This window comes from Hyla sarda, chromosome 2 (genome assembly GCF_029499605.1).
Source record: "Hyla sarda isolate aHylSar1 chromosome 2, aHylSar1.hap1, whole genome shotgun sequence".
Taxonomy (NCBI): domain Eukaryota; kingdom Metazoa; phylum Chordata; class Amphibia; order Anura; family Hylidae; genus Hyla; species Hyla sarda.
Genome location: NC_079190.1, coordinates 434,944,599 through 434,967,851, shown reverse-complemented (window position 1 = coordinate 434,967,851; position 23,253 = coordinate 434,944,599). Strand labels below are relative to the sequence as shown.

At 41.9% G+C, this 23,253-nt stretch overlaps 1 protein-coding gene across 8 annotated transcripts in view; it reads right to left on the bottom strand.

The window, feature by feature from the left end:
* SPECC1 (sperm antigen with calponin homology and coiled-coil domains 1) overlaps positions 1-23,253 on the bottom strand; it is a 417,974-nt gene that overhangs the window by 168,608 nt on the left and 226,113 nt on the right. For all 8 annotated transcript variants that reach the window (XM_056559145.1, XM_056559144.1, XM_056559146.1 and 5 more), the window contains one exon: positions 8,125-9,677. In XM_056559145.1, coding sequence (XP_056415120.1) covers positions 8,125-9,677 — 1,553 coding nt within the window. The remainder of the gene's footprint in view (positions 1-8,124; positions 9,678-23,253) is intronic.

Below are 23,253 nucleotides of genomic sequence, written 5' to 3'. Positions count from 1 at the left end.
ATCGGCAAAACCGTATCCAAGGCAAAACGGATGCAACCGTACACAACATTTGGAATACGGTTTACAATGCATTTTCTATGCATACGGTTTCGGATACGGTCGTATACGTTTTTTTGCGGAAAACCTTATACGGTTACCGTATTTGAAAAACGTGGTGTGAACCCAGCCTAATACAGCTATACACACAGTTTAATGTCCATCAGCACTAACAATACACATTGGCATTAAAACAGTTATGACTGGTGCCAAGGACATAAATGTTACCTGAAATCAATGTAAAATGTGTAACACGGCTCCACCTACCATGCACCAGCTATAATACGGAGGTCGTCTAATATGGCAGTTTGACCTTTAGGCTCCATCAGGCAGCAAAGCTTTGGTGAAACTGGTACCTCTGCACCCTCCTATATACAGTAAACACCCTTTGTAACAATTTGGACCAGCCACTGCAAATGTCAGGATTTGTAGTATAGACATCAAAATATTGCCATATCCCGGAGGATGGGGTCACTGGTATCATGGCTTCTTTTGTTAAGCGCCATGACAGATAAGACAAATCCATCCACATTTATTATGTAAAGGGTCCTAGAATATCTTGATAGTTCCCATTGACTTGTGATCAGAACGGGTCATCAGAATCCGGCAGAAAAAGTACTGTGAGCAGATCTGAAGACTCGTATCAGCATAGAGTGACATCTCATATAGAGACATAGGGGGGTATTTATCAAAGGATTTATGTGTTATTTTTTTCACGTAACTTTGGCGCAGTGTCTTTTTGCGCCAAAGTTTGGCTACATCTTCTCCACTGTCATTTTTACAACTTTCTCAAAATCACACGGTCCTGTGTGTGATTTCAACTGCCAAGAAATTTTGCACATGGAAAACACGCTTAGCAATGTCAAAAAATGTAAAGGCGTCAAAATACATTAAAAAAAAAAAATTTGTGAAAGCAGCGACGCCTCCAGGGCTGCTCAATACTATCCTGCGACATAGTTGTCTCTGAGGAACCTTCACCCTCCGTTGAGCCAGCATTGGACATGGCCACACAGGTTCAGGAAAGGTAAGCACTAAAGCAGTGGTCTCCAACCTGCGGACCTCCAGATGTTGCAAAACTACAACTCCCCATGCTGGGAGTTGTAGCTTTGCAACATCTGGAGGTCCGCAGGTTGAAGACCACTGCACTAAAGTAACAAAAAAAAAAAAAAAACGACCCAAGTTGAAAATAAAATCCATTTCACATGGTGACTATAAACCATGACTATGGCATGAGACGGCTTATCACTCAGCTGGTTTGTCATTTGAATGCCTTTAGGGACCATTTCTGAAACAAATAACTAAATCCTGGACAACCCCTTCAACTATAAGCAGATCCTATGCTTCAGGAGCAGGCATCCTTTTCTGCAGGGCCATCCTTAGGCACATGCCTCAAGAAAACCACAACCATCATTGCTTGTTCATTGATAATCCACCCTATAGTTTTCAAAAACTGTACACGTGCTATTGCTGTCGGATGAGAGTTATTGTTCTTGATCTCCCCAAACAGATGCAGGAGGGGTAAGCTGCTGCCAGCTATTTATCTAGTGGCATCTTATCTCCCCAAAAACAAACTGATTGGGCAGTAGCAATAAACGTGACCAAACCTTCTTCCCCCTGATATCTTCTGTCGGCAGTCTCTCATACACATTACATGGTCGGTAGGTCATGGCAAAATTAGCAGGTTTAGCTGAATTTTTCTAAAGTGTACGGGAGCATAATTACAACCAACCTTGGAGTGAGGATTCTGTTTTAATTTTACCACAAGGAAAACAAAATGCTATTAATACAAAATATTATGCTGAAGATTTTCTGTGTGCATCACATTAGGTATTAAAAACCTAAAATATTAAAATCTAAATGCCCTAAAATATGCTAGGATTCAGGTACATTTTAAATTTGGGAATGTGTGTGAACCCAGCCTTAGGGCAGGGTCTCACGGGGCACATCCACAGCGTATTTCACAATGTGGATGCACCAATGATAGCCACAGAGAGACTGCAGAGCAAGCATCCAGCTGCGGTCAGGAAGCTCCAGGGCTTGTGCAAGGATTTTTCCCACCCTAGGCAAAAGCTAATTTTTCTGCCCCCTTGACTCCGTCCATTGCCTGCCCTTTGACACACCCTACATTACTACTGGGGTGACACACTGTAACAAGCCCCCTCCTCATATAATTTGATTTATACTGGGGTGACACGGTGTAACAAACCTCCTCCTCATGCTCCTGGCTGAGCGAGTGGTTCGGATGCTGGTTGTCTAACTTTCTTGTGGCAGGCAATGCGGCGCCTCCCATCAAGAGGGCGTTCTAGGCAGCTGCCTATTTTGCCTATAGGCAGAGTCGGTCCTGGGTAGCTCTGTGTCCCCTGCTCACAGCAACAGATTTGTGGTGTCCTGGTACAGGACTCGGTCCTGTCCCTTTGTCTGGAGTCCCTCCATGCTAATGGGCTCTCCTGAAGGGCTAACCCCTAGTCACCTCTTAATATGGTAATATTTAATGTATATACTTATATATTTAATTAATCTAGGATACCTCTGTATAGGACCTTAGAGGTCACGTGCCTTTAATTTATGCTATGCTATGGTTTAAGGACCTTTGGGTCATGTGATATACCCTTGGGTCAGGACTGACAGGTTTGGCTATCCAATGAGCTTTGTTCCACCCCCTTAATATATAAGGGTCTGCTGCCACTAAATTCTCTCTCTTGTTCCTGGCACTATTTTCTAACATGGACCGATATATATGGAGCGTTATTTCCAAGAAAATAATTCCTATAGACCCCCCTAAGGGAGTCCAAAAACCCTTTATTTCCCATATATTTAATCATGTGTGACCCACAAGCTTTATTGAATCAATTAAATGTGCTCAAAAAATGAAAAACGACTTTAAAAGCACACAGCGTTTGCCATTCTATTATTGCTATTAGTTGTATCAATGGATGTTTCCAAGACAGTCAGTCTCTTTCTTGGTTCAGTTCAATTAGACAAGTCTCCAGTGTGCCTGCAGGTACACACTTAGTAAATGGCAGCGCTGCGCTGTTAAAAAAAAACTCCCTGCTCTGCCGCCCTCAACATGTTTCGCTGCCTCAGCAGCTTTGTCAAGAGGTAGTGGGCATAGGTGCCCGCTACCTCTTGACAAAGCTGCTGAGGCAGCGAAACATGTTGAGGGCGGCAGAGCAGGGAGTTTTTTACAGCGGGAAATCTACAGCGGGAAATCTTGCTCTGCAGTCCCTCTGTGACTGCTGTCAGTGCCAGCACATCTGTAGCATGAAATACTTGCGGATGCGCCTCGTGTGACCCTGCCCTAAAAGGGGTACTCCGGCGCTTAGACATCTTATCTCCTATCCAAAGGATAGGGGATAAGATGCCTGATCACGGGGGGCCCGCCGCTGGGGACCCCTGTGATCTTGCATGCCGCACCCAGTTAAAATCAGTCCCCGAAGAGTGTTCGCTCCGGGTCTGATTACTGTCGATCACGGGGCTGGAGCGTTGTGACATCAAGGCACCGCCCCGTGTGACGTCACGCTCTGCCCCCCTCAATGCAAGCCTATGGAAGGGGCGGAGCGTGACGTCACACGGGGCGGAGCCTTGACGTCACAACGTGCCCTCAATGTATGTCTATGGGAGCGTTGCGGCCATCCTTTGGATAGGGGGTAAGATGTCTAGGGGCAGAGTACCCCTTTAAAGATTCTTGGATGAATTAATAATGATGATTTTGTATGTCTGTTTCGGTCCAGCACTACCTTTTTACTGGCTCTGGACTTTATTTGAAACTAAGTAACAAATTAATAGAACTTCCATTCTATCACTTGGGAGATAACATGAAGTTTAGAGTAGTCATAATCATAAAGCAAAGGTTTATTATACAACAGGAAATTACTACCGCTAACCCTTATCTATTATCAGAATGTCCTCCTTTCATAAGCAGATGGAAGAACAAGGCACCATAGGGGAAATCGAATTTCCAGGTAGCCACATGGAACGTCATGTGCTACGGCACCATACTCTGATGGGTGCTGTATATGAGGAGCTATTCTCACCTAGAAGAAATGTAAATTCGCGAAGAATCTCAAAGACAAAACTCTACACCTCCATATAAAATTGGAGGCATATGGAGGTACGGTAGAGGTCATAGCCATGAGGCAGATTGCTGATCAAAATGCAAAGGGCATGCAGTCATTGAACAGCCTCTGTCTGCTGACAGGCATCAGGGAAGCTGCAGGTAATTGAAATTCCTCGCAGCTGCTACGCTTTATTATGGGGATCTCTTCTTTTTTATACTAGAATCGCTTCATCAGGGAAGTTTTTGAAGGATTATTAACATCTGACAGTTTTCCAAAGGTAAAGTTTTGCCAACAAAAAAAAACGGGCCAAAATTCACAAGCATTCGAAAATCGTGATGGCATTTCAACAACATGCTGGTGTGGTTTTTGAGACTCCATGAAAGCATAAAATGCCCTATTTACTAAAAGAATTCAAAAAAAAATAATTAAATAAAGTAAACTAAAAAGTTACTACATCTAAGTCAGTGGTTCCCAACAACCAGTGCGCACCTAGCTGTAGCAAAACTACAACTCCCTGCATGCCCGGACAGCCTTTGGCTGTCCGGGCATGCTGGGAGTTGTAGTTTTGCAACAGCTGGAAGCACCCTGGTTGGGTAACACTGAACCATACTTAAAGCGTACCCGTCAGATCCAACAAAAAAAAAAATATTTTCTTCAATATATCACTCAGTACCTAATCCTGACCATGTACATCTAATTTTTATGTTTCTAGCACCTTTATTTATTTTTATATTACACTTTTAATTTAGCTTACTAGTCTGAATTCCTCTCAAAGGGAGGGGGCGTGGCCTCACTGTGCAGGTCTCCGCCCCCTTCCTCAGTATGCTGTCTGCTCACATCTCCTCTAGCATTAGCAAAACTACAACTCCCAGCTTGTCCTCACTGACCATAGCGGGACACAAGCTGACAGTGGGAGGACTTTTCCTCCAGCTGTGAGCCCTGTGCTCACAGCTGTCAATCAAGGAAGTGTGTCCATGACATAGGTGATGATGCATGGACACAGCAGGACTAGTATGCGTCCAAGCAGGCAGGGAGACAGTTGTTTGACTTTCAGTATGAAATACTGAAATTTTTCTAATGAAAGCAATTGCAAAACATTTTGGTTTTGCATGCTTTACAACATATTAAAAGTTTTTGTATCTGACAGTGCCCATTTACGTTGCGGTTTCCACTTATATATCAGATTTTGTGTGTGGACAAATTACTTGGTCTTGGTAACTATAGCATGTATTGGTATTAATTTTGTTATTATTTATTTTTAAAATTCCATTAGTTCCAGTGCACTACAAATTGGTCATCCATCAGGTTAATGTTATCTTTTTGCACATGCATTTTAATTACTGTATAAATCATAGTATTTATTAGATTTTTAGGACTTCTATTCTTTGTCTTAAAAAGTTACTGTCATTTAAAAAAAAATAATCTTTAGACTTCATAAGTTTTGGTCGATCCCTACATATAGCCCAGAAAAGCGTGCAACTGTGTGCTTCACTCCCCAGCTCGTGGTTCAGTCCAACTCATTGATAGAGATGGGCTCGAGTCTATGTCTATGGAGTCCCAATTAATAAATTATTAGCACAAAAATTGCTGATTTTGGTCACATCAAATTCCCAAAAAAAGTTATAAGATGTGACAAAAGCTATATTTAAAAAACGGGGTGGGGCAATGCATTTTAGGTTTTCGGCCAAGCACAGCCTCAAAAATCAAAATTTCCCTTTGAGATAAAGATATATAGATATAGATATATATCTGTGTTGTTCATCAACCTCACTCGTGTGATAATCTGCTGTGAAATGTTCTGCAACATCTTTGGGTTTGGAAGTGGCAGGCGTGCTGTGGAAGGGCTATAATGAAGAGTTGAGGGAAAGCAATGCATTCTGGGAATTGTAGTACTAAGCAACTGCTCAACTATGAAATACAGGACTAAGACCCCCTTAAAACTAATGGATTGTGGTGGTTTCAGAACTGGGGCAGACAGGTAAGCAATGCTATATGCTTCTGCTGCATTTTTTTACTTCATTTATGAGTACCCCCTTTAAGCTTTTTCTTCATCCCACTTTCTAGTTTAGGGTATGTTGCTAATGGGAAACACTAGATCAATTTGGGCACTGTACAGTTCATGGTAGGGCGGCACGATATGGGAAAAATGTGCGATAGCGATTTTGGGCCTAAATATTGCGATTGCGATATGCGATGCTATATAATAAAAAAAATTGTGAAATCCCCCCATTTCATGTCCAATCGCCTCCATTTCACATCTACCTACACATTTTATACCCACCGCCTATTTCACATTCTCCCCCCTTGTCACAACCCCCCTTTGTCACATTCTCCTCCCCCTTGTCACACGCCCATCACATTCCCTCCCCCTTGTCACATTCCCCCCCTTCTGTCACATTCCCCACCCCCCTTCTGTCACATCCCCCCCCCTCCCCCTTCTGTCACATCCCCCCCCCTCCCCCTTCTGTCACATCCCCCCTCCCCCTTCTGTCACATCCCCCCCCTCCCCCTTCTGTCACATCCCCCCTTCCCCTTCTGTCACATCCCCCCCTGTCACATTCCCCTCCCCCTCCAGTCACTTTATTGTATTCTTGTACTGCAGCAATACACCGAGTTTCCCGGGCGGATTTCAAATCTTTCGAGGGACCCGGGAAACCTAGTGTATTGCTGCAGTACAAGACCTTTCCCCATCAGCCAATCACTGGCTTGACATGTGACACCACTGCGGCCAGTGATTGGCTGAAAAGGGAAAGGTCCTACTGTACTGAGAGAGGAAACTCCGGAGCGAACGGAGACGAATCTGCAGGGACCGGGGCATGTGAGCATAAGTTTTTTTATATTTTTCTCCCTTAACTCAGTGTTTTTCTAGCAGGGTGCCACCAGCTGTTGTGAAACTACTACTCCCAGCATGCCCGGACAGACTTTGTCGGTCCGGGCATGCTAAGAGTTGTAGTTTTGCAACAACTGGAGGCACCCTGGTTGGGAAACACTGACTTTTAGTATTTAAATTAGTTTTTACCTGCTCTGGCCGGCCCCCGCCACGGGAGCCAGCCCAAGCAGATAATCGCATGTTTTCTCGGGGGGCCTTATCGCCATATCACAAAAAGCAAAAATCGCGATTCGATTGCTTTTGCAATATATCGTGCAGCCCTAGTACATGGTAAATGCTGTCGGTCAATAGAAGGCTAATGTTCAGTAATATACCTCTTTTGAGCATGACTGGTTTCAAGCATAACTTGTTGCACGGCTAAAGATAACATAGCTTACCACTAGACCAAAAAGATGTAGTTCAATTCAGTAAACCCATTTCTATACACCCTACTAGGGAACTGTTAGTTAATGGAGAGGGTCCTTGGACTAGGACCCTTATAAGGACCAGAGTGGAGGAAAGGCACAAAAAGCATGTCCCACACCTGTGCTGTTTTGCAGAAAAAACAAACAAAAACATTGATATAAATAGTCTGGGGGGGGGGATTTTCCTAAGTCTGGTGTTTCACAAGTAAAACCCTGTGAGTGTACGATCGTACTGGATTTGTCTGGTGGTGAAAATCTTTTGCTGCCCTGTGCACCTTGCTGACATCTACAATATTTATTTAAGAGCTGGAGGAGATTTCTGCAAAAATGTAGGCCTGTGTGCAAGCGTAAGTTTTAGTAAAGCCAGCGGGCATGTGAAGACACACTCCCTTTTCTCCAGGCCATGCCCAAATTTTTTTAAAGTTGGTGCAAGCTGCATAAAATAACACCTTTATAAGGCTACATTCACACTACTGTTGCGCCCCGTTAAGAATGGCCGTGGACCCCATTATAGTCAATGGGGTCCAGTGGGTGCCGCTGTTTTCCAGCGCGAGAAAAAGACGGCACAAGCAGTATTCCTTTATCCCTCTATTCTCCCCAGTGGCCCCGACAGCTGTCACACTACCGTGTCAAGTCGCAAAGTTTCGTGCAAACTAGTCTTTGATCAATAGTATGTTACTCTCTGTGTGACATTATATGTGAAACAAATTATGACAAATAAATATAACAACCTAACCTTAGCTAGAAGACACTGGAGTTGTTTCACTTCACTGTTGGCCTTCAAGAGCTCTTGTCGAAGTTCTGAGCATGTTAGCTCTAGGTGTTCCTTGTCCACGTGGACAGTTTTCAGCCCCTCTTGAGACAGAGAGTTCTCTGGGTTGCTTGTTGCTACTGGTGTGATTTCGGGTACCTTTTGCCTCTCTCCATCCAGTTGAGCCTTTAAACAATTAATTTCAATTTTTAGACCCTCTGTTATTACTTTTTGGTCCTCTACACCTTTGGACACAATGCATTTTTCTTTTCGCTCAATGTCCAATAGATTTTGTAGTTTACCAATTTCTTCTTTCAGTCTTTTTATCATGACTTGAGCCTCCTGGTGCTCCTTCTCAAGACTCCTCAGGCTACTTGTCAATTGTTGCTGAATGTTGAGCAGCTTTTCTCTTTCAAACTGAGACTGTTCAACCAGTTCTGTATGCTTCTTCTCCATCTCAAATAACTTGCTCTGGACTTGTGCTTCTTCCGTCTTTGACCTTTCTTGCAATAGGGTCATTAGTTTCTCATTTTCCTGACTGAGCTGTTCTGCTCTCTGTCGTTGTTGCTGTAGGGAACTTTCCAGAAAAGCTTTCTCTTCCACTAGTTTCTCACTTTCCATTGTAAGTTCTTGCACCATGAGATTCTGATCAGATAGTTCTTGTAGTGTAGCCTGAAGTTCCTCTGCTGTGCTATGCTGATTTTCTTCCATTTTATGTATCCTTTCAGTCAAGGATGCTACAGAAAGGTCACTTACATTATTTGGGGAACTACCACTAGTTGAACATTTAGAGCCTTGGCATGGAATGCTTCCTGAGGAACCTGGTCTAGAAGGGACATCAGATATATGCTCAAAATCTGAATCTGGTGAAAGGGATGCTTTTGTGACATCGCTACTTGAAGAACCTGATATGTGCAAACCGCTTACTTCTCCAGGCAAGTGATTGATTTCAGACCCACCAACCAATGGACTCCTTGCCTTATTCCCCATGCTTGTACCTTGTGTGGAAGGAGAAATGAGGCTGCTATCTGTCCCATTGCTGGTAATGGTATCAGAGAGGGGTGACTGTTCAAAACAATTTAATTTCTCTTTTAGGTCCTTGTTTTCTTGCCTAAGCAAACTCAGCTCTTGCTGGAAAGCTATGTTCTTGTCCTGCAAAGTTTTCATCAATAATTCAGGGTCACTGCCCTGCATAAGATGCATTTCCACAGATGTATCCAGAAGGTTCAGGATCTCAGGGCCTTTGCATTTCTGCAGCTCACTTTGGAGTTTGCTGATTTCAAAATCTTTAGTCTTTGCTTCCGCCAAGAGTTCCTTAACCTGCAGTTCCAATCCAGATTTGGTGTTTGATTCATTTTCTTGTTTAGGCTTTGAAGGAGCACGGATACTCTTAGGCGTAGCATTGCTGGGAGATGTAGGGCTGGGTAGTGTTTTCTTAGCTGTAGGGGTCGGAACACGCACGGTTGTTCTGTCTCTTGTTATTTGGGTAGGCAGTTCTCGGGGAGTAGGTATACCAGTCCTCCTTGCTGCGGACAACCCTAAAAAGAAAAAAAATTAATATGTTAATATGTAACATGCATAAGTTGGAGATGAAAGGGTAATTTTTACTAATAGTTTATTGACCAACATCCTGCTAAATTACTTGACCCATTATTAATTCATTACTTTCCCCCAAAGACCCAATGATCAGGTAATTTACCCAAGGATTAGCTATTAAAAAATGAAGGAGATATATTGGAAATGTAGAGAAAATGCATGAATTTGAAAAAAAATCTGTTGAAAATTCAAACTAGTATAATACTAGTGTATAGAGGTCTCCAAAAACGTAAACTGCCAACACATATGGTCATAACTCAGGACTCCAATGGTAAGCCATATAACATGGAGTTGTGAGCCACACCTGGTTCTTGGAGCCACTAGTTGGTAACCATTGGTGTAAAAGATTATTAACCAATTACCACTATTTGACCACAGCCAAGCACTTAGATGAACCACCTCTGCCAGTAATTGACTGAACAGACATTTCTTGTGTGGTCAGTACATCATCAGACACAGCAAGAAGCTTAGAGCACAGTGGACCGGGAGACACTGGAACAGTAGGGGCTGGGGATCAGGACTGGTGAGTATGCTTTATCTTTTCTTTTGCAAAACCCAGGGTCCTCCCTTGGCAACCCTTTAAAAACACACTGTACTACATCGAGATTTGCTTGCCCTTTTTTGCACATTTTCTCTTCCTTTCAACATTTCTTAATAGAATATAGAACATATAATATAACAAGTGTCCAATGAATTCTAATTTACGGTAGATCTTAGCTGGGTTTGTTACTTATGGAGAAGTAGATTAGTAAATGGGAAACTCCAATGATGGCAAAATGGTGGCAAAACCTGGTTAAATCTCCCAACAACTTTGTAGCCTGAGACTTGCCTAAGTCTATAGGACTTCCAGCAAACCTGTATCATGATCGCTGTAGTCTCGTGCAACAAAGGGAGATTCAAACAGGTATCCTGCTGGCAGACCATCATTGGAGCTAATGTAGCAAAATAATTCCAGCACTCACCAGGTGGATGCTATTACTGCATTTATTCACATCAGGTCATGGTACAGATACAAGATGGGTTTTGGCACAAATGGCCTTCCTCAGCTGTCACAGCTGAGGAAGGCCATTTTTGCCAAAACGCATCCTGATTTGAATATACAGTAATTGCATTTAACTGGAATCTTTTTTGCTACATTAAATATTGGTTTTGATACCACCACCGCATTCCGCAGTCGTGATGACATTTATCTACCATCATCGGAGCTAAGCTTGAAGACATTATATTGCATTAATATTCAGACATATTAGCTCAGATTATATATACTCATAAGAAGAAGCTGCTCCAGGAACAAGAAACACACTCATTTAATAGCAAGCATTTAAACTATAATAATGGTTTTTAAAGCATGAAATGTACAGTTAGCAAGTCCTTCACATCTCAATGCTCAGAATTAAATGTTCTTAATAGGAAAAATAAATAAAAATAGAAAAAAAAAGCTGCATACATCAGAAAAAGGCCTGAATCTGGAAAAAGAAATGTACACAGTGCGTCTCTGTCTTAGGTTAAACACCCGGTAGACTAAAAAACAAAGCAAGCAGTGTTTAGAGAAAGGAAAGATAGCAAGGGACATTCTGACTAGAGAGTCGGCGGCCCACTCATACAGGTCAAAGAGTGAGACGTCCACAGCTGGAGAATTCCAAGCTAAAACGCAGAGAAAGGAACAAGATTCACTGGTAATGAAGCAATTATTAAAAGGAAGGAGGATTACGTCACACGGTAGACAAATGGCCCTGCATTCTGCTCCAGTCACAGCTCTATTAATCCCCGTCATGTCTCCTCAAGAGCATTCTCAAGCACTTTCTGCAGATTTGCACATATTCATAACAGAGTAGCTCAGTGTTTTCCAACCAGGGTGCCTTTAGCTGGAGACACCCTGGTTGGAAAACACTGGAGTAGCTTATGTAACACTGAATACACTTTAAAGGGGGGGGAATTAAATCAACTGGTGCTAAAAAGTTAAAGAGATTTGGAAATAACTTCTATAAAAAAATCTTAATTCTTCCAGTACTTATCAGATGCTGTATGCAATAGAGGAAGTTGTATAGTTCTTTCCAGTCTGACCACAGTGCTCTCTGCTGCCACCTCTGTCCATGCATGAACTGTCCAGAGTAGGAGAAAATCCCCATAGCAAACCTCTCCTGCTCTGGACAGTTCCTGACACGGAAAGAGGTGTCAGCAGAGAGCACTGTGGTCAGACTGGAAAGAACTACACAACTTCCTGTGGATCATACAGCAGCTGAAAAGTACTGGAAGGATTAAGATTTTTTAATAGAAGTAATTTACTAAATAACTTTCTAGCACAAGCTGATTGGAAAAAAAAAAAAAAAATTCCACAGGAGTACCCTTTAAGACTATGGGTACATAATAGAAAACAAAAAGTGGGGTTTGTAAACACTAAAGTAGGGGGTTACTTAGGCTAAGTTCACACTGCCGTTGTGCTCCCACAGGTCGGAGCACAACTGACACCGACGGGTCCTGATGGATATTTGTTGTTTTCCTCTCCCACAAGGTTTAGGTAGGAAGAACAGGCAACGTTTCAGCTATAAAAGGGATACAAGTGAACTATTCCTGTCCAGAACCTCTAACAAAATCCACAATGGACAACTCCGCTTTAGGGTACAGTCCCACGTAGTGCTTACGCAGCATATTTCACGCTGCGTAGCGGGTAATTTTGAGATGAGCATACACACAGGGCTACCTGACGGCAGCCTTGTGTGCTCAGTGAGGTTTGGAGGCAGGGCCGTGCACGGCCCTGCCTCCAAACCTCACTGAGCACACATGGCTGCCGCCGGGTAGCCCTGTGTGTATTCTCATCGGAAAATGTGGACCGTACCCCTACAGATAGAAGGCAGTGTTAGAAATACATGATACACACTATAGACTATTTTTACATTATAAAAGAATCTTCAGGGGCTAATGGCATCTTTACAACCTGTTCTCCTGCATAAAACCCTTTCTGGAATGAAAAGCAGCTTCCAATAAAACTAAACACCAAGAGAAAAAGAAGCCCTGACATCAGAAATACATCCACTTCCGTATGATTTTCCTTTCAGAAGACGAAAATACATTTTTAGTGTCCGTATGACAATACCCGGACCACCTGGCCCACTTGTTCCTGCAGTAATACCGACTCCACAATGCGCCCACAGTCATGTGATGCACATGCATGAGAAGTGAATTCTACAAAGGCCACATGAGTTTTCTTGGGAGATCACGTAACCTGGTTTTATTGCTGGAGAATATACAGCACCTGTCTGACATTTACAGGAGTCTGAAGGAAGCGCATCATATGGTCCACTACATCACTCCAGCTGACAGGGACAACACATACTGTATTTGTGTTTGATGCATTTATCTGGTTATAGGTGCTTTTTGTGACAGGTTCGGTCATCACCATAAAATTTCCCTGATGAGTTCCCAAGGAAGGGATTTAATACAGAACTGAAATAAATGAATGTTGTGTAAGGTGGTGCCTTCAATGAGGATGGGTGGAGTAATCCAGGAGAGCTGAGGTAGTGGTAAAAAACCTATAGTGTGGTCACATATGGCATTGAGTCTGGCTAACCCTGTGTGGACGCAAGCAACTTATGTTACTGGGGGTCTGAACCGTAGAGGTATAGGTAGCGCTCAACCCCAGGGTACACTTGACCTTGGTTCCTAGGGAGTGTACCTATACGGTGTCCATTTTAGGACATCGTCAGTCGTCAGACATAACTCTGTCCTCAGTCAGGTGAAACAGCGTCCCGCCTCCTACCTTGGGCCAATCTCCGACAGGCGTCAGCCACAACTCCCTCCTCCCTCCATCCTAAAGTCTCTCATCTGAAACTCCGTCATCCCTCAGATGAAAAACTTTCCTGCCGTGTAGCAGAGCTTAGTCAGTGTCGGCTCTCTGCTATATGGGCTCTGCTATACAGAACATGTAGTGTCTGTAGTACACGTGGAAGTTTCACAGTTTCAACAGAAATTGGGTCTGAGGGAGATTCGTCTGAGGGATGACAGCGTTTTGGACGACGTAGTTTCGGATGAAGGAGTTGTGGCTGAAGGAGGACGGTGACAGGTGTGAGGGAGGGGGCGGGACGCCGTTTCACATGACGGAGGATGGCGTTGTGGCTGACGACTGACGATGTTCTAAAATGGACACCGTATGCCTATGATTATGTGTGCAACAGAATCAATCTAGACATTAGGCAATTTGTTTAACATGGGTTATCTTTAGTGAAGTCCACTGTTAATAACCAGAAAATATATGAATATGAATATATATATCTATACATACACACACACACACACACACACATATACTTACTCCTCGTAGCACAGGGTTTATCTTTAACAGTTTCACTTTAAAGGAGTACTGCAGTTTTAGGGGATAAGTGATCGCTGGTCCAGTGTTCGGACCCCCCGCCATAAGACATTTATCCCCTATCCTGCGGATAGAGGATAAGTGTCTAACACTGCAGATCTCCGTTTGGTAGCAGTAATACTGACAAGAAAGTCTCGGAAGATGCTTTTATACTTTAGTGTTGCAAGGGGCCATATATTCAATACAAGAGAGATCAGTCACACAACTTGATGGACTCTGATCTTTTTTCAACCTTATGAACTATGTTACTATGTTACTAACAATCTCTCTCTTTCTCCTAAGGATATGGACCAAACATAGTCATGAGTACATAGTGTTTGCTACATTAAAGTGAATGGGCCTGGCTGCTGCCCATCAGACTTTTCTGATGCTATCCTGAGGAGAACATCTTTCTTTGTAATCAAGGAAGGTTCAGAATATTACCTATATATTTTTATAATTAAAACTTTTTTTTCCATTTTTGTGTTTTTTCTGTGATTTTTATTCTGTTCTCTATACATTATTACTGGGGCCAACCTAAAGTCTGGGTATTGGTGCTCTATTGTTTTTGTAGTATAATTTGACAATATTCCCACTGGACCAAAATGGGTTGTGCACCCCTCTATAAGATAAAGGTATGTGCATTCGTTTCATCATTTTTGTCACCAAGCCTACCTTAGTGCCATTTATAATAATAGTGTCCTCTCATGAGCTAGCGGGACACGAGCACCACTGCCACCTCTGCATCACCTATATCTACGCCCTTTTCCCTCTGCTGGAAAAAAAATCTGTATGGAAAATCAGCTCTCTGTCAAGTCAGCAACTATTCATAGCTTCGGTATGGAAATGGCAATATTGCAGAGGACAGATCTGATCACTCTGCATCACTGATATGTATGTATGTATGTATGTGCAGACGGTAGACAAACAAAGGGATGACTCAGCAATACTTTTCTTTATAGTGAATAAATACAAAAGTCTCCAAACTTTCTTAACTCTTGAAGTTCTGTATTATGTTGGGCGGTCAGTGAAAAACAACATAGACAATTTTCATTTTTTTAAGAATTATGAAAACCAATATGCTATCACCCTTAATTTGAGAAAATTTAAGGAACTGAGGCAGACTGTATTGCTTCAATGAAAGAAAAGTTCCCTACATATAGCAAACAGAAATATGTATGATGCACAGATAGCTTCCATACATTGTCTTACGGCCTAACCAAGTGCATAGCCTGCAGGTCTTCTGCTGGCCCTTCCTGTGGATCATGGATAGCTATGATACTTTCCCATGAGCTGTTGCATTTCACATGGCTGAATACTCCAATACATTAATATATCAATCATCATTATCCCAATATTAATGTCAGCAAAATCTGAAAGGCAAAAACTCTGGGATCAGACAGTAGAAATATTACAGCATTTATGAATGTGCAGTAGAGTAAAATGTATATGTATAAAACTCAATGTGTGTGTGTGTGTGTGTGTGTGTGTGTGCGTGTGTGCGTGTGTGTGTGTGTGCGTGTGTGCGTGTGCGTGTGTGTGCATGTTCCACAAAAACGTCCAAACGGCTAAAGATATTAACATAAACTTGGCACACATGTTACTTATATGTCAACAACAAACATAGGATAGGTAATTTAACCCTTACTCACCCCCATTTGCCAGGGGCGGGGTTTATGTTTAAAGTCCCATACAAGTCTATGGGAAATATATGTTACAGCATAACTTCCAAACGGCTGGAAATATTTCGATAATACTTGGTCACATGTTACTTATATGTCCACTTAAAATATAGGATAATTTAACCCTTAACCACCCTCATATGTGAGGGTCGGGATTTTTGTTTAAAGTCCCATGAAAATCAATGGGAAATGTATGTTCTCACATAACTTCTGTACGGCTGGAGATATTTCAATAACTGGTACACATATTACGGGACGGGATAGGAGGACGGGATAGGAGGACGGGATAGGAGGACGGGATATGGGGTTAGAATATGACAACAATATTTGGGGATTGGATATGAAGTCAAAAGCTTTCTACTTTGTTGATTTTCCTCCCCAACAAGGATTAGAAAGGAAAAACTGGGCAACACTGGGTACTCAGCTAGTGTATTTATATACTACCAATTCATGTGATGTCATTTTTTACAACATACTCTGAAGCATTGTACATAGATTGCCATGGGACCAATACACGTTTTTTTGGGATATAGGAGGGAAAATACACAAACACGGGAGAACATACAAACTTTTCGAAGATGTTGAGACTTGGAACAGAGAGAGACGCACTAAAGGCTGTTGTCTTGTTTGCTGCATCTGGCCATGTGAACCACAATAAACACCACAATTTTATCTACCTGATGGGGAGTGCGGTTGTGATATTCCCTATTATGGATATCTACCATCAGTTATTTTCTTGTAGATGTTGCCTTTGGTCTGATTGAACCCAGAACCCCAGTGCTGCAAGGAAACAGTGCTAACCACTGAGCTACCGTCCTGCCATATACACTTTTATATAGTAAGCACTAAAAGTTCTGAAAGTCTTTTATCCTCTTTGTGATACAAATCAGTAAGTGAGCTTAAACTTCAGGGATTTCGGTTGAATGGACACATTGGTTCTTTAGAAACATTCAATCCAGAGGTTAATAAAAGAATGCAGTCCTCTATGGATGTAGTTGAAAATGGTACTTACAAGAGTATTATATCCTAAATTGGTGGATATTTTGGATAACACATATTCGACATATTGGTACCATTATATCTGTGTGGACACCTTAAATTACCAACAAGCACCATTTATGGTGCATGAACTAAAATGTAAGATGAATACGTTTCCAAGCAGTCTGAATTGCATGTTTGTTTTTTTTTAACATCCCAAGTTTGTTTTACTACTTATTTTATTTATATATTACTGTCCAGTGTATGTAATTATAGATATCTATTTACTATTATATTTATATTCAAATATATCTCCTAAAAGGTGTTCCCTAGGAAATAGCTTTTAGGCCCCAGAAGGTAACTTCTCGTTTTCTTGCTGCTGCAGATCCTACTGTGCACCCGGGTTATGATAGTATTAGTGAAATGCAGCACCAGGATCAGAAACATATGACTAGAAGATCACCCATCCCTATCAATTTAATTTTTCATCAGCTAAAATGTTTATTTAAATACATATTAATCTGTTAGCTCTAGACACTGCAGCTTATTGACATAACTGCAGCAATACTTTAACCTCACTGACAGCATTATATTCTGTTCCAAGTATACTGTATTTGTAACCTGAACAAATCACGGAGGTAAGTTACAATAAGAGGATACAATAAAGTTTACAGGAGCTTTATTAACACCCTACAATTTTCCCTCATTTATACTAGTAAAAAAGGTTTTATTAGCTAGACTACGAAACCACTAATGGTCTTTCATCTTTATTGCTACACAATTGATTAAGAAAAAAAAATAAAAAATATAATAGCAGTGCTGTTATTAAAGTGAACTGGTCAGCTATGTATCATGCTCAGAGCTGCAGACATGGATATGGGGATAAAACAAATGATACCTGTTGATGGCTGTTTGCAAAGTTATAAAAGTATGGTTTTCTTCCAAGTGTCAAAGAGGCCAGGCTGAGCTGATGCATGCACTCCTCCTCCTTTCTCTGCATGATTGATGTCCAGGGCTCACTTGAAGCCAAGCAGGGATGAGTGGGGGATAGAGGAGGTTGAGGTATGCATGCTGCAGCTCAGCCTGACTTCTATCAATTTTTCATTTTTCATAATTCAGTTTTATTGACTAGGCATACAATACAAAGAAAAAAGCATACAATACAAACAAATGGGTGTAGAAAAGAAAAAAAAATCTGAACAAACAAAATATTAACAAAAAGAAAAAAAAAAAAAAGCAGGTGGGGAATGAGTGATAGAGATAAAGAGATGGAGGAAAGCCATAGTCAAACACTTATGTAAGCCATCGAGCAAGATCAGGGCCATCTTGAAACTCAAGGCAGCCAGATCAAGTACAGTGAAATCTGTACACCTTGCCTGTGTCCCCCATACGACAGATACAATTAATGTTCGAGACCTTCACAGATGCTGCGGAGGAACGCCAATGTTTAGGGATAACTGCCCTAGCTGCTGTAAGAAAAAGACGAAGAAAATTCCATTTGATGTGCGCCATCAAACCCCCTCTATGACTCTTCATCTTAGAAGGTAAGCATAATTTTATAACTTTGCAAAAGCCATCAGCTAAGAGACAGAGGTAAAACAAATGATACCCATCAGCTATTTGTAGATGTCTTCAGCTCTGAGCAAGATACCAAGTCGAGAGATTTCCTTTAATGTCACCATATCAATGAGACAACTCTTTCTTACATATTCAAAAGCAATGCTAACAGTATTCACATCTGTCGATCAAATGTCTAGGGTCAGAGCCTCTATCGCAGAATCCACCAGATTTGAAAGGAATAATAAAGCTAGTCAAAACTGCCAATGTCTAAACTCTAAAAGCTACAGCGTGCTGTGGAAGCTCCATAGACTTAGCCCACATGGGAAGCGTGTACTGAACATAGCTGCTCCTAGAAGACTTCTGGTCTGATAACCTGGTGAAAGAGGGGTGTGGAGTCTAGTCACTACATATGGCAGGTGGCCCCTAAGACTTTCTCCTATAATAACCATAGTTACTTATAAAATCACTGAAAATTATTGGTACAAGTCTCCCACTCTTAATATCCACTGAGCCGATGGTTTACATGGGAAGCTGGAAACTCTAGGAATGGATGTAACTGAAGGGGCAGAGAATGTTGCAACACCTGGGCCATTGAGAGCAGTGGAGTATACACTGTATAACAAAAGGAGGCTACTAGAGAAAAGACTGAAATGAACGATCTATTGTGGCATCTGATTTTGCCCTCTGTTGTTTATGCCCCCTTGCTTTTCTTGACACTTGGGTCAATATCTACATTTCTTTCTAACAATGCAGTCCCCAAACAACTGCCCAAAACTAACAGCAATAAGAACCAGATTAACCAGGGCTGAGCCCCTTCTCTCCAAGAGCCTTATAGCAGCTACATGGTCAGCTTCTATGGTATTCACGCCCTTTCCTGTGAGATGACCAATGCAATACATTTGGAGTGATAGTTGGGGGAATACAGGATCAGAATTTGAATTGGGGCTCAGAAGCTAAATATTATGCCTTTGCCCCCATTACTAAAATGATGTCAAGTTCTCTAACACTAATGTTCCTTGTAAGTTTTAAATCATAACATTTGATTCCATTCACTTTTCTTAATTTAACAATTGTGGTCTTCAAGAATTCATAGAACTGGCCAGAAAATGCATTGGAAGGTCCTGGGAAAATGCAATCCATTCCTTAGTTTAGCCAATTTAACACACCTTAATCCAAAAAGGAAAGTTCTTGGTGGTCCTCACATTATAAACACACCCAAACCACTTGTTCTTTTTTCTTTTCTTTTGTGGAAGTCTATTAATGAGGACAATACAGCATTTAATAATAGGGTGGGATATCCAGGAAAACAGTGTTATATATCAATCCACAGAGTCTGTGGTGGTCTGGCAGCGGAACCCAACCAAATCTGGAGAGTGAGGCAATCCTTTTTAACATTTCTGGAAAAGATGTGCTTTACCGCTCCACTAAAATCCATAGAAATAAAAAATAAAGTAAAAAAGAAGGTCTTTGGGATTTCAATTCATTTCAATTGAGCCCGATCATTTTTTTCCACTTCTCCAACAAAACTTTAAAATGCCATATAGCATTTTTTTTCCAAAATACTCCCTGAGGCGAAGTTTCCAGTTTTTTGTACTGCGTTTTTGTGTGTGAAAAAAACGGCAGTGCAATTTTCTGCGTCTGACTTTTTTTTTCATTGAGTGGAAATTGCATTTTTGGACTCAGGAGTTTTTTCAAAATTTGTTGGGTAACAAAAAAAAAAAAAAAAAAGGATGCAGAGTAGGGATAGAAAAAAAATGTTTCTTTATTTTTTACATTTTTTTGTTAGTACTACTACTCCCAGCATGGAACAGACTGTCCCATGATGGGAGAAGTAGTACCTGTACTAACAGACAGATCGCCCTGGGTGTCACTACTGACATCCGAAGCGATAATCCTTTATATTGCAGAGATGCGGATGCTCTATACAGTACACCAATCTCTGCTATGAACTCCGGGCCGGGCAGTGATGTGAATATAAATTCACATCACTGATTCATATTTTCCTCCATGAGAGGTGATTGGCTGGATGGTGGCAGCCAATCACCACTCTTAGCGGAATATATGAATGAGTGATGTGAATTTAAATTCTGGGGTATAGTACACAGATGCAGAGGGCAGGAGAAAGCCTCTCCACATCTCAGAAGGATGAAGGACGATCGCAGCGGGTGTCAGGAGTGACACCCGCTGTGATCTGTCCTTAACTGCAGGTAATACCGCTTCCAACATGGAGCAGACTCAGCTTCATGCTGGGAGCTGTAGTACCTGCATTAATAGACAGATCGCAGCGGGTGCCACTTCTAACACATATTGCAATCTGTCTATTAATGCAGGTACTACAGCTCCCAGCATGGAACCAAGTGTGCTCCATGTTGGGAGCAGTAGTACCTGCAGTTAAGGACAGATCACAGCAGGTGTTACTCCTGACACCCGCTGCGATTGTCCTATATTATGTATAGAAGCAGGCAGCATTGCCGCTCTTCTCTGGCCCCTGCACTGTCGTATATATACACCTATTCATATTTCCCACAAAGAGTTGTGATTGGCTGGAACCATCCGGCCAATCACAGCTCTCTGCGGGAAATATGAATAGGTGTATATATACGGCAGTGCAGGGGACAGTGCCCGCCCGCATCTATACATTATATAGGAGGATCGCAACGGGTGTCAGAAGTGACACCCGGGACGAACTGTCTATTAGTATAGGTACTACTCCCATTATGGAACATTTTCCATGCTGGGAGTAATAGCACTACCTAAAAAATGTAAAAAAAAAGTGAAGCAAGTTAAAAACACACACACACACTATTAAAAAACATTATTAAAATACTTCCAAGAGAAAAATAAGGATGGCACTCACGAGGCTTCTGCTTTATAAACGTCGGTTTATTCGTGAATCTTTACAAAGTGCATAGTGCAGCTATATCTGCAGCGGGACCTCTCTTCAGGAAGGTGCAACAGCTGTTTCGTAGCTTAGAGCTACTTCATCAGGCTAGGTTTCCACACAGGTTTGTTTTCTGACATTTTTTTTTTGGAGTGCTGCCACTGCAGTTTTTGAGCTGCAGACTCAATAGGAAATATAATGGAAGGACTTCTACTTCTCCTTCTACCGGATCCACCTCTGCCTTTGGCTCAAAAACTGTAGTGGCAGTATTCCAAAAAAATTGTCTAGGAAAAAAACTTGTGTGGAAACCCAGCCTAAAATTGACCTTTCAGCAGTATTTTGCCTAGTAAACTTAACACTGTAGAAAAGTTCTGTTTTACCCTAAATCTATAAATTCCAGTTTTATAACAATCGACTGCTTCAGTGGCAAGCTATAAGCCATTAAAGGGTATTCCAGGATCTTCTTTTATTTGACTATGCTACAGGAGCTGTTAGTGTAGTTCATAATATAGTGTCTCTACCTGTGTGTGACTGTTTTCTCACAATTCTTCTGTGGTTTTTACCCCAATATTTATTTAAACAGCATACAAAATTACTCATGTCTTGGGATTTCCCAGGTTGCAGTGCAGCGAGACCTGACATCACTAGTCAGGTGATTAGAGGGAGCCTGTCTGCTTCAATTTTGCAAAAGCTGTAGGCCCCCTGGTTAGAAAACACTGGGTAGAGTGGCTGATGTGTGTGTGGAAGGAAAGTGATCTCAAACTTTCAAGCATGGAACTGTGGGATGTGTAGTTTAGAGAACAAAATCCAACAGGAAATACCAAGTTCTGGCAGGTAAGAACTAAAATCACCTTATGGTGGATAACCCCTTTAAAGAAATCGGCAAATAAGCTCAAAGGGGGGAATTTATCAAGACCAGCACAGAGGAAAAAGTTGCCCAGTTGTCCATAGCAACCAGAATGCTTCTTTCATTTTTCAGAGGCCTTGTTAAAAATAGGAGAAGTGATCTGATTGATTTTAAGGTCAACTGGGCAACTTTTCCTCTGGACAGGTTTTGATAAATCTCCCCCAAAAAGCCCATAGAGGCATTCTCTCAGTCTTGAAAAGTCCAGCTTGGTTCAGCCTCTTCACTTAACACACCGTGGCCTACTAGTTCATGCCCACAATATAATCACTGTGGGCATGAACTAGAGGGCCGAGAGGTTGTCATAGTGAGCATTAAACCCTAAGGGTGCGTTTACACTGAGTAATTCATTAAAAAGTGAATGCTGAAAAAAATCAGTTAGTAAATTGATTTTTCTTTGTGCGCGGAATATGCGTATAATGCACAAAATATGCATGAAATATGCACGAAAATTAGAGAAGGAAGAAGAGGGTAGGGGAAAAATTAGTGGGAGGGCCAAATAGGCCATTTTGAGACTCTGCAAAGCCCAAGTAAAGACACCTGTGAGAGAAATCTCCCTTTATATAGGTGCAAAATGTCAAAAAAGAAGATATCCAAGAAAATGCAAGTGGATCTTGATATCCTGATTACTGAGGTAAATTTATTAAATGGCTGTTTTTACCTATTGCTAATCAAACATGTGCTCTGGTGTAGTTTCTAAACTTTAGTACAACATGGTGGGAGTTGTAGTTTTGCTATAGCTGGAGAAACCTCTTGGTTGGAAACACTGACCTATACTATATACTACGTTACGTTCCTCCATTATGGGGGTTGTAGTTTAGCAACAGCTGAAGGTGCCCCTGGGTGGCAAACACTGACCTATACTATATACTACGTTCTGTTGCTCCAGCATTGGGGTTGTAGTTTAGCCAGGGCGGGATCATCACTGACGCTCCTGGAGCGCCTGCTTGGGCCCCATGCCCGCAGGGGGCCCCCTTCACATTCGAGACATCCCTGTGTCCCGAAAAATCTTTTCAGGACACAAGGATGCCCCGGTTACCTCTCTGCGGCCCTGCGTTCTCTAAAGACGCAGGGGCCACCGGGAGGTAGCGCACGCAGGGACGTCACTGACATCCCGTGCGTGCGCTCATAGAAGAGCAGAGCTGAGCAGTGAGGAAGACGCGCACAA